Raw genomic sequence first — 12,151 nt, forward strand, 5'->3', positions numbered from 1 at the left:
AGCAACTTCTTCCTAGAAACATCGCCAAAGGCAAGGGAAGCAAGGGCAAAAATGAACTATTGGGAATTCATCAAGATAAAAAGCTTTTGCAAAGCAAAGGAAACAGTCAACAAAACAAAAGACAACCGACAGAATGGGAGAAGATATTTGCAAATGACATATCAGATAAAGGGCTAGTATCCAAAATCTATAAAGAACTCATCAAACTCAACACCCAAAGAACAAAGAATCCAATCAAGAAATGGGCAGAAGACATGAACAGACATTTTTCCAAAGAAGACATCCAAATGGCCAACAGACACATGAAAAAGTGCTCAATATCGCTCGGCATCAGGGAAATCCAAATCAAAACCTCAATGAGATACCACCTCACACCAGTCAGAATGGCTAAAATTAACAAGTCAGGAAACGACAGATGTTGGTGGGGATGCGGAGAAGGGGGCACCCTCCTACACTGTTGGTGGGAATGCAAGCTGGTGCAGCCACTCTGGAAAACAGTATGGAGGTTCCTCAAAAAGTTGAAAATAGAGCTACCCTATGATCCAGCAATTGCACTACTGGGTATTTACCCCAAAGATACAAAAGTAGGGATCCGAAGGGCTACGTGCACCCTGATGTTTATAGCAGCAATGTCCACAATAGCCAAACTGTGGAAAGAGCCAAGATGTCCATCGACAGATGACTGGATAAAGAAGATGTGGTATATATATACAATGGAATATTATGCAGCCATCAAAAGGAATGAGATCTTGCCATTTGCAACGACGTGGATGGAACTGGAGGGTGTTATGCTGAGCGAAATAAGTCAATCAGAGAAAGACATGTATCATATGACCTCACTGATATGAGGAATTCTTAATCTCAGGAAACAAACTGAGGGTTGCTGGAGTGGGGGGTGGGGTGGGAGGGATGGGGTGACTGGGTGATAGACACTGGGGAGGGTATGTGCTCTGGTAAGCGCAGTGAATTGTGCAAGACTGTTGAATCTCAGATCTGTACCTCTGAAACAAATAATGCAATGTATGTTAAGAAAAAAAAAAGAAGAAGATAGCAGGAAGGGAAGAATGAAGGGGGAAATCGGAGGGGGAGACGAACCATGAGAGACGATGGACTCTGAAAAACAAACAGGGTTCTAGAGGGGAGGCAGGTGGGAGGATGGGTTAGCCTGGTGGTGGGTATTGAGGAGGGCACATTCTGCATGGAGCACTGGGTGTTATGCACAAACAATGAATCATGGAACACTTCATCTAGAACTAATGATGTAATGTATGGGGATTAACATAAGAATAAAAAAAATATACATATAAAAAAGAGATTTCCATTTTTTCTATAAAGGGAAGCCTCCTTTTAATTACTTTTAAATATAAATATTATTTATTCAACCTTTCTAATAATAAAACTCTATGTTATATATAGAAAGCTTTGAAAAACTAAGAAAAAGGCCAAAGAAAATTCTTTTCACTCATAATCCCACCATTACTACTCACTTTAACGTTTGGATATATGTCCTTCTCTTATTTCTCTATGTACATATATTATTTTATAAAATTGGAATTACATTCTACCTACTGGCTATCAATCTTGCTTTTTTACTTATGATTTTCACATAGAGGTAAATCTTTTTATGTAACAGAAAAAAATTTTTTAAAGATTTTATTTATTTATTTCACAGAGAGAGACACAGCAAGAGAGGGAACACAAGCAGGGGGAGCGGGAGAGGGAGAAGCAGGCTTCTCACTGAGCAGGGAGCCCGATGTGGGGCTCGATCCCACGACCCTGGGATCATGACCTGAGCGGAAGGCAGACGCTTAACAACTGAGCCACCCAGGCGCCCCTATATAACAGAAAATTTTTTTAATTTCACAGCATGCTACCAAAAGGAAATATCATGATTTATTGAACATATCCACTATTATTGGAAATTTTCTTCATTTCCAATGTTTCATATTAAACATACTTTTTCAGTGAGTAACCTTGTTAACTCTTTAAATGCCATTTTAATTATTTCCTATGAAAAATTATCAAAAGCCAAATTTCTGAGTTAAAGGCTGGGTAATTTTTTTCCTACTCCCTGCTGAGCAGGGAGCCTGAGGCAGGGCTTGATCCCAGGACCCTGGGATCATGACCTGAGCTGCAACCGCTTAACTGACTGAGCCACCCAGGTGCCCCTAATGATTCAACACTTTGATACAACGCTTGGCGCTCATCACAGGTGTATTCGTTAATCCCCATCACATATTTCACTCATCCCCTCCCCTTGGGTAATCATTTGTTTGTTCTCTATAATTAAGATTCTGTTTCTTGTTTTTTAAAAGTTCTAATATTACAAAATTTCTTGAAGGGATAGTGCTTAATATTTTCAAACTTTGACAAGATAACTCAGACACACTGATACCAAAAAAATCTCTTTCTGCCCCATAATATAGAGATTCCAAATAAGAGATTCCAGCATCTCATACACCTATTTGGATTATTATGCTACTTGAGAAGGAGTTGCTTACACAGTTTTACCAAAATTCATTAGAACTTTAATAAGCAGATTTTTTTTTAGATACAAGAACCTAGACTAACTGGTCTTGTGGTTTCCATAGCAGGCAAGTCAAGTGCTGTTAGATCTGTGGATGTTTGGGGCACTGGGTGGCTCAGTCGGGTGGACGTCTCCCTTCAGCTCAGGTCATGATCCCAGGGTCCTGAGATCAAGCCCCATGCCGGGCTCTCTGCTCAGTGGGGAGTCGGCTTCTCCAACTCCCTCTGTGCTCTCTCCCTGTGTTCTTTCTCTTTCTCTCTCTCTCTCAAATAAGTAAAATCTTTTTTTTTAAGATTTTATTTATTTATTTGACAGAAAGAGAGAGCACACAAGCAGGAGGAGTGGGAGAGGGAGAAGCAGGCATCCCGTGGAGCAGGGAGCCCGATGTGGGGCTGATCCCAGGACCCTGGGATCATGACCTGAGCCGAAGGCAGACGCCTAATGACTGAGCCACCCAGGTGCCCTTAAAATCTTTTTAAAAAAAGAATCTGTGGATACGCTATAGAATGATCAAGCAAAATGAGGTTGTCTGTGCTAAGGGGTATTTGTACTAATCACTGTGTTGTGTTTCTGGTGTAAGAACATAAATCCAAAGTCACCTTCTGATAGAAAGCCATGGACAGTGTGGAAATTAAAGGCACAATTTAAGAGCAGTGATTGTGTTTGATGGATGATGAGCCTAAGAAAATAGAAGCCAGCGTCCCTTGCACACACGGCCACTGGCCCTATGCTAAATGCTATGCTTGCACTGCATCATTTCAGCCTCAGGAAAAAACCTCTGGGTAAAGTACCATCCTTATTCCTGTTTCCAGATGGGAAGAAAAAAAAAAAAAAGACCTGGTGCTAACAGAAGTCACCAACAAAGATCTATGTGCGTTTTCTCTCTGGGAAGCACCTGGAGAGTGCAGATTTTGTGTTATTTCTCTCTATCTCCCTTCAGGGCTAGCACAGTGCTCAGCTCATGCCATTAAATGATTGTGGAAGTTATGTAAATTTAGGTTTCTGAATTTGTTCTTCTCTCAGGTGAGCTGGGAGGAATATGCTTCAGCGAGAGTCCACATGGCTTACCTCACAGGGGACAGAGGGATCATGGATGAAGATGGTTCCTTCTGGTGGACTGGTAGAGCTGATGATGTCCCAGGTGTGTTGGGGTCAGAGGCGGTAAATGCTTGTGGTTACTGCTATTGAGCGTGGGGCTGTGGTGGTCTGGGGAGGGCTCTGGACCACCTCAGATACATAAGCATTACAGAAAGTTTAGAAAATGCAAATAAACAAAAATAAAAAAATAAGAGTCATTCACCATCTCATATTTTGGTGTATATTCTTCTAGTCTTCTTTCTTCGTATATAGAAACACTTTTTTAGTAGAAGTGAGTTCAAGGAGAAATGTTCTAGCATAACTTGTCTTTTTCATTCAGCAATATAAGAGAAATGTTTTTCTGTGCAATAATGCATATTTACATAATACCATTTTAAAATTTTTAATTAAGTAAAACATATATTCAGTAAGTACACAAATCTTACATGAACAGCCCAATGAATGTTTACATATTTATGCACCTGTAATCACATTTAGATTAGGACATAAGATATTCCCAGCACCCTAATAGGCTCCCTCATGTCCTCACGCCTCTGTGAAAACTGAACTCCTCCTTTTATGAACTTAGAAGTAAATTTCTGTACCTAAAAGCAGTTTCAGGAATTGGGAAAAGTCCATTAAATCCTAAGAGCAATAAATTCTGAGTGGCAGGGCGCCTGGGTGGCTCAGTTGGTTAAGCGACTGCCTTCAGCTCAGGTCATGATCCTGGAGTCCCTGGATCGAGTCCCGCATTGGGCTCCCTGCTCGGCAGGGAGTCTACTTCTCCCTCTGACCCTCCCCCCTCTCATGTGTTCTCTCTCATTCTCTCTCTCTCAAATAAATAAATAAAATCTTAAAAAAAAAAATTCTGAGTGGCAGATGCCTGCAAGCAGATTCCATGGGCCATCCCAATTCAGACCTGGCCAACCACAAAAGTCACAGGAATGTTAAATATGACAAGCAATTTGAACATCCCACTCTCTAAATCGCAAACCTGCTTTCCCAGTGTTTTGACACAACTTAAAAAACTCAACTAAAGTTTGCTCAGGAAGTCTCTCCTCTGAGCACTCCCTACTGGAGTTAATTCTGAATGAACCACTTCCTTTCTTTACCTCTAACTGGTCTCAAGGTTTACCTTTAGCCTCTCTTTCCATCAGTAACTATTATTCTGACTTCTAAAACCATAGATTAATTTTGCCTGCTCCCTTATACAAATGGAATCATCCCGTCTGTACTCTTTTGTGTCTGACTTCTTTCTCTCAAAATAATGCCTGTGAGATTTATCCATGTCATTGTATCTGTATCAATAGTTCATTCTTCTTCATTGCTATGTAGAATCCCATTGTATGAATAACACCTAAAATTTACTTATCCACTCTACTTTTGGTGAGAGAATGGGATTGATTCCAATCTGGGATAACATGAATAAAGGTGCTTTGAATATTATTCTACATGTCTGTTGCTGAATATATGCAAAGATTGATGATTGATATAGATCTAGGAGGGGAGATGTGAATCATAAGGTATGCATATTTTAAGTTTGATTAAGATATTACCACAGTTTTCTAATTCCCAATTTATACTCCTACCACAGTGGAGGCTGAATAAAAGTTCCATTTGCATAATTATGCTAAGCGAAATAAGTCAGTCAGAGAAAGACAAATATCAGATGATTTCAATCATATGCGGAATTTGAGAAACAAAACAAATGAGCATAAGGAAAAAGAGAGAGAGAGGCAAACCAAGAAAGAGACTTATAACTATAGAGAACACACTGATGGTTGCCAGAGGGGAGGTGGGTGGGGAGATGGGTGAAACAGGTGGTGGGGATTAAGAAGCACATTTGTTGTGATGGGCACTGGATGTTGTTTGGTTTGCTGAATCACTAAACCCTACACCTGAAATGAATATTATACTGTATGTTAACTGGAATTTAAAGAGAAACCTTTTTTAAAAAAGTTCTATTTGCTCCATACCCTCAACAACACTTGTTATTATGAATCTTTTAAACTTTAGTCATCCAGGTAAGTCTGCAGTATTATTTCATAATAGTTTTCATATAATTTTAAGGGACATGTAGTAGTTCATTCTGTCAAGATGATAAAGTTTTTTACTTTACTAATCCCTTATTGTTGGAGGTTTGGTTTTTAGTTTTTTTTCAATTTTTTACTTTATAAAACGCTTGGATGATCATCCTTTAACATAACATTTTTGTATGTCAGTATCAGAAATAAAAAAGGAGTTATCGCTACAGATCTTACACATATTAAAAAGACAGAGGTGCCTGGGTGGCTCAGTTGATTAAGTGTTGGCCTTAGCCAGTTTTGGCTTAGGTCATGATCTCAGGGTCATGGGATTGAGCCCCATGTTGGGCTCTGCACTCAGTGGGGAACCTGCTTGAGATTCTCGCTCTCCCTCACCCTCTACCCCTCTACCAGTCTCTCACATTCTCTCTCTAAAAGAGATAAATAAATCTTTAAAAAAAAAGATAACAAGAAAATACTATGAACAGTTTTAGGTCAACAAATTCAACAATGTAGATGAAATGGAAAGATGCCTCAAAAAATAGAACATACCACACAAAATAAAACAAAAATCTGAATGATCCGGTATCTATTTTAATAACTGAAATAATTATTAACAACCTTACCAGAAAGAAAGCCCCAGACCCAGGTGGTTTTACTGGTAAATCCTATCAAACATTTATGGAAGAAATAACATGAAACTTACAAAAACCCTTACAGACAGTAAAGGAGCAAGTAACATTGGATATTATCAGGTTTTAAGTCTTGGCCAATGTGAAAAGTGAATAATCTCAAAAAAAAAAAAAAGTGAGTAATCTTACTTGTCTTTTGATTACTAGTAAGATTGAAGTTTTTCTGCTGTTTACTGTCCTTTTTCGATTTTAAAATCTGAATGTTTATCTTTTTCTGACTCATTTTTTAAAGATTAATTTATTTATTACAGAGAGAGAGTGCATGAGATCGAGGCGGGGGAGGGGAGGACGTGGGGAAGGCAGAGGAAGAGACAGAATCTCAAGCAGACTCCCTGCTGCATGTGGAGCCTGACACTGACGCAGGGCTCAATCCAACAACTATGAGATCGTGACCTGAGCCAAAATTAAATCAAGAGTTAGACACCTAGCTGACTGAGACTGCGCATAGGGTGGTGTGCTGATGATGAAACGAAAAGTCCTCAATTTGCAGTCCTTCCACCTACATGCTATGGCCTATAATACCTGCTTGCCATTAGAGCACTTTTGAGTTAAGGTATTATCTCAAAGATCAAAACTGTGGGAGGAATGGATCACGGATCCAGTCCTTCCTCTATACTGGAAATCACTTACTAGATTTTCAGTAGCGCCCTGAGGCACAAGGAGACAGGATAGTTTGGTTTTGACGGAAAAACAAGATAGGTCATGAAAAACCAGAATATAAAAACCATAAAACTCCACAGTACAGGGACGCCTGGGTGGCTCACTCGTTAAGTGTCTGCCTTCGGCTCAGGTCATGATCCCAGGGTCCTGGGATCGAGCCCCTACGTCGGGCTCCCTGCTCGGCGGGAAGCCTGCTTCTCCCTCTCCCACTCTCCCTGCTTGTGTTCCCTCTCTTGCTGTGGGTCTCTCTGTCAAATAAATAAATAAAATCTTTAAAGAAAAAAGAAACTAATGATGTACTGTATGGTGAGTAACATAATAAAATTTAAAAATTTAAAAAATGGCGATGTCCAAAATTCATCAGATGCCATATTTTTGCCTGCAGATCTAGCTATTATTAAGGTCCCAGGGATATTCTGCACTTGACTCCCTGGGGGCCAGAGGAAACAGCCTTGCTGACATTTCTGCCAAAAAATCTGCTCAAAAGGAGCTTGAGAGTCAGGCCTCTGTCATGTTCTGAAGGGATGTCCTACCAATTGACAGTTTGGAAAAATTGATCAGATATGCCCAACAACTGGGCCCAGAGAAGGAGAAACAATGTTGGGAATCTAATGACTGATAAAAAGAGAGAATTCTGCCTTGGATCAAGTAACAATCTGGCCCTCCCCAAAATTCTAAAATTCCCATGCCTGACAATAGTACAAACCTTAAACCATTGGTCTAATAACAAACTGATAGTGTTCATGAACCAATATTGGTGGGGAAATATTAAGAAGGCTGCAAAAAAGTGCCTACCTTGCTCCTCCCATTGGTCCAAAATACAATCCTGGGAAAGAAATCCATACCTCCCGTGGGCATTTAAACTGCCCAATGAACCCTTTGAGATTTGGCAAGTGGATTTCATGCCACTTCCTCATCTCATGGAAATAAGTGTTAGTCAATGTGCCTATGTTTCCTCACTGGACCAAAGCTTTCCCTTGGAGAAAGGCCAATGACTCGTGTGTGGCTGAAATCCTGTTAGAAAAAATTATCCCTCCCAGGGAAGCCCTCTTGAACTACACAGTGACCAGAAAACCCATTCTACCGTGCAGGGCCCTCACCCCGTTTGTGATGTTTGGCCAGTTTTACAACACTTTCATTGTACATTACTAACCCCTATCTTCACAGATGGTCCAATGCAATAATGGCAATACTGGGGACTCAATGAGCAAAATGTGCAAATTTTCCAACTACCTGGGACAAAGGCATTGCTGTTACTCCTTCGAAATCTCAAGTCCACACCCTTTGGAACTCAGACTCTCACCCTTGGAGACAGTCACTGGACATCCATGCATTCGACCACTGCCCCTTTTGACCCACAGGTGGGAAAAGGGGATATATTTCAATAATGCAAACATCTAGTTGCTTCTATTAAAACTAACCATGTTGTAGCAGAGCAATCTTTTCACAGGCCACTCCCAGCGGACACTTACCTTGATCATCACACCTTGCAACCTGGAGAGTCTCTCCATTGGAAAAGACACCTCCACAGAGATTCTCTTCAACCTCCCTTGAGAGGCCCTTATCACATACTGCTAACCAAACCTTGTGCTGCCAAATCCCAGGGAATGGACTCTTGGGTCCACGGGACACATTTAAAGAAGGCACCAAACCCTGACTGGACCTGTACACCAGCTGGTGACAAGAAGGTAAATACTTCCCAAATTGCAATAGAAAACATCTGGGGAGACAGCTTGCCCCACATGTCCAGACCAGGCCTGCATTCCTTTTCTCACTGTTGCTCCTTCTACCTCTTTTGTGCAAAGAACATGCCATTTTCTGCATATCCCAGTCTCTTGCAAAAGGAGGAAACCTCTTTGGATTATGATCTTCCCTAAAATCGCCTCCTTTTGATCTTGTGAGCATTTCTAGAGGTTTAGAAGGTTCAGAATTCAAAAGTCTTTCTTTTACCTCAACTACTAACTGAATCCTGATTCTAATCCAAATGCATGGTTTCTGAATTTACAACATAACAGACCACTACTGATAACCCATATAGTTCTAAACAGTTCTTTTGAAAGAACAATACTGTTTTGAAATGTCCCAGAAGTATTCCTATTCTTGCAACAAGTTCTCTAACTATTGCTTCATGTTCTTCAGTGTACTCTATGTTCCCTAATGTGCTCAGTGATTTCATTCAGTGCATTCCTGCAGTATTTGTCTGTTTTGTTTCTAGCCACTGGGGGAGGACACTTCCAGGAGGCATACAGGACTCCGGGTTTGCCTTCAGTCCAAACAAGTGCCAATAAATATTTTCAGTTGGCTCCTTTCAGACCTAGGGTCCTGGATTAAAACCAGCATATGGTTTGGAATTGTCATCTTGTTTTTGATTCTGTACTTGCTGTCTCTCAGTCCTTTGTAGAAACACTGTCTCCAATGAAGTGATGCTGGCTCACTGGTCTCAGTCTTGAGCAGATACAGACTTCACATGGGAAGTTCGTGAGTTTCTCCCATCTAACCCTCCCTGTTCCTCAGGTGTCACTTGAGTAGTCTACAACTGCCATGCACATTCCCTCCAACATGAGACATGCCAATCTGAAAAAGCTTTGCTGGCACTGAAACACAAAACCACTAACTACAAAGAACTTGACTGTTGATCAGGAAGCCTTCCAGGAACACCTGGGCGGCTCAGTCGATTAAGCGTCTGCCTTTGGCTCAGGTCATGGTCCCAGGGTCCTGGGATTGAGTCCCACATTGGGATCCTTGCTCAGCGGGGGCCTGTTTCTCCCTCTGCCTCTCTGCCTCTCTGTCTCTCTCTCATACATACATACAAATAAATAAAATCCTAAAGAGAAAAAGAAATTCTCCCAAGGAAACTTTTTTAAAGTTCTTATTTACAATTAGTCCACATACACTATGATACTCATTTCAGGTGTACAATCTAGCGCTTCAACACTTCCAGGCAACACCTGGTGCTCATCCTAATCCCTATCACCTATTCAACCCATTCCCCCAAACACCTCCCCTCGGTAACAACAGGTTGTTCTCTCTACTTAAGAGTGTTTCTTGGTTTGACTCTTTTTTCTTCTCTTGGCTCATTTGTTTTTTTTTTCTTTATAAACTCCACAGATGAGTAAAATCATACAGTATTTATCTTTCTCTGATTTATTTTGCTCATCAAAGCAAATCTTGATCAGAAGGAGTGAGGGTGTTACACAAATACAATGAATCATGGAACACTACATCAAAAACTAACGTACTGCATGGCGACTAACGTAATAAAATTTTTTTAAAAGGGTAATTTTGAAAACTCCTAACGGGAAATGTCACAAAACACAGGCAGGAGGTTTGGGCAGGGGGAGCCCCCACACCCTACCCCTCCAAATAAAGTGGGGACCCAACAGGAAGACATGGACTTGACCTCGCACATGGATACTCCACTACTCCAGCTAGCAGAACTCTATTCTCATCTCTATATCCCCCCCTCACCTCCTCCAACAGGGCTCACCCACGAGAAGCTACAACACTTGGAACTCCCAGATGCCACCAATGGACCTTCGGTTCTTAACAGCCTTCCAAATTGCCCCCTTTCCTCCTGAAAACAGGGAGCCTCTCTGATATTCCCCAATGTGCCTACGGTTGAATCACAGCTTCTCTGTCCTGCATTCAAGTCTCTTTCCTTCCAAAGAAACCCGACCTGGGCTGATAATTCCCTGAGAGTTTCTACCTTTAAGGTTACAAACTGGACGGTACTTGGTTTTTACCTGGGGCTCTGGTTCCAGCAGAAATCAGAAAGTGGGATCCCAGCTCATTCTTCTAGAAGGTCCTGAGAGGCAGCAGTTAGCGTCTTCACCTCCCAACTAAATGCTGCTCCCCTTCCTCTTAATTGGAGTCAGGATTTCTCCCCAGAAACAAGCCTGCATCTGTAACAAAACCACCACAGCATCTCTGACGTGGCGTCACGGGACCCCTCCATCCACGGATGCCCGAGTCAAATACCTCTTGTTCAAATACCCTCAGGGAAAATAAGGACCAAACCAGGGCAACAGCCCCCCAAATGCAAGCGACTGTGCTGCTCACCTACCAGCAGGGCCTGGGAAGCCGCCCAGAGCCCCCTGCTCAGCACTCAGCCAACAAGGCTGCTTCTCCTTCGCTCCTCAGGAGGCACCAAGTTGCTGCAAAGGCCCCAGGTTCTCCCAGGGCGGCGGCAGAACTTGCTGGTAAACGCAGCCCTGGCTCTCGGAGGGTAGTGGGTCCTCGGGGGGCAGCAGAAACCTCTCCTGCCCTGCGGTGCCCTGGGTCAGAGAAGGCCATGAAGTCTTCCTACAGCAGGCAGTTGCTGCGCCCTCAGGGAAACCGCCCCCCCCCTCGTCGGAGGTGCGCGCGCGCCCCCGCCCCCCCCCGTCGGAGGTGCGCGCGCGCCCCCGCCCCCCACCGTCGGAGGTGCGCGCGCGCCCCCGCCCCCCACCGTCGGAGGTGCGCGCGCGCCCCCGCCCCCCACCGTCGGAGGTGCGCGCGCGCCCCCGCCCCCCACCGTCGGAGGTGCGCGCGCGCCCCCGCCCCCCACCGTCGGAGGTGCGCGCGCGCCCCCGCCCCCCACCGTCGGAGGTGCGCGCGCGCCCCCTGCCGGCTGCCCTGGGAATCCCTACAATTCTCCAAGCCATGGCTGCTCAGCTGCAGGCACTGAGGGTGCTTGGGTCCCGCCAAGCCTGTTCTCCAGACTGGGACAGGGCTTTGTGACGGTGCCTCAGACACAAAGACATCTGTACCTTCTCCTTTCTGTGTCACTGAAGAATGAAACCGATTTTGTCAATGTCACTAGGGAACTGCTAGCGCTGCCACCACTCCCCTCCAAAATACAGACTGCAAATTGACATAATGCAAACTCACGTGCTTGGGTTTACCCACCAAAAGGTTCCTAGTACATAAAACACTGACACCCAGTACACTATCTTAATTTTACTTTCAATCTTCTCCCTCTTAAGAACAGAATAATTTCCGGTCAGGTCAGGATATTGAAATTCCATTTAGGTAAGACATCATCTAGCACCATGATCTTGATCGTGACAGCGTAGTTTCAACTTTGCCAATCAAGTGTTTGGGAACACATAGGTGACAGGGTCCAAATGCAAACCTAGAGGGAGCTACACATGCCTTATGAATTACTGCATGTCTCCTGAGATAATGTTTTC

General features: G+C 43.1%; 1 protein-coding gene across 18 annotated transcripts in view; it reads right to left on the reverse strand.

Moving 5' to 3' along the window:
• Positions 1 to 9,628, reverse strand: part of LOC135364549 (acyl-coenzyme A synthetase ACSM1, mitochondrial-like) — a 30,880-nt gene extending 21,252 nt beyond the window's left edge. For 14 of the 18 annotated variants that reach the window (XR_010411875.1, XR_010411877.1, XR_010411878.1 and 11 more), the window contains exon 1: positions 8,453 to 9,628. Coding sequence is in view for 14 of the 18 variants with exons in the window: in XM_064592686.1 (XP_064448756.1) it covers positions 8,453 to 8,885 (433 nt within the window). In the remaining 4 variants the exon portion in view is untranslated. Of the gene's footprint in view, positions 1 to 3,595; positions 3,734 to 7,775; positions 8,172 to 8,452 lie in introns of those variants that run through there. The other 4 variants (XM_064592698.1, XM_064592695.1, XM_064592697.1 and 1 more) reach the window with 2 other exon arrangements.
• Positions 9,629 to 12,151: the final 2,523 nt, after the last annotated feature.

This window comes from Mirounga angustirostris, unplaced genomic scaffold (assembly GCF_029215605.1).
Source record: "Mirounga angustirostris isolate CCGP_5_RB_7025 unplaced genomic scaffold, mMirAng1.0.hap1 SCAF_5, whole genome shotgun sequence".
In the NCBI taxonomy this organism is placed as follows: domain Eukaryota; kingdom Metazoa; phylum Chordata; class Mammalia; order Carnivora; family Phocidae; genus Mirounga; species Mirounga angustirostris.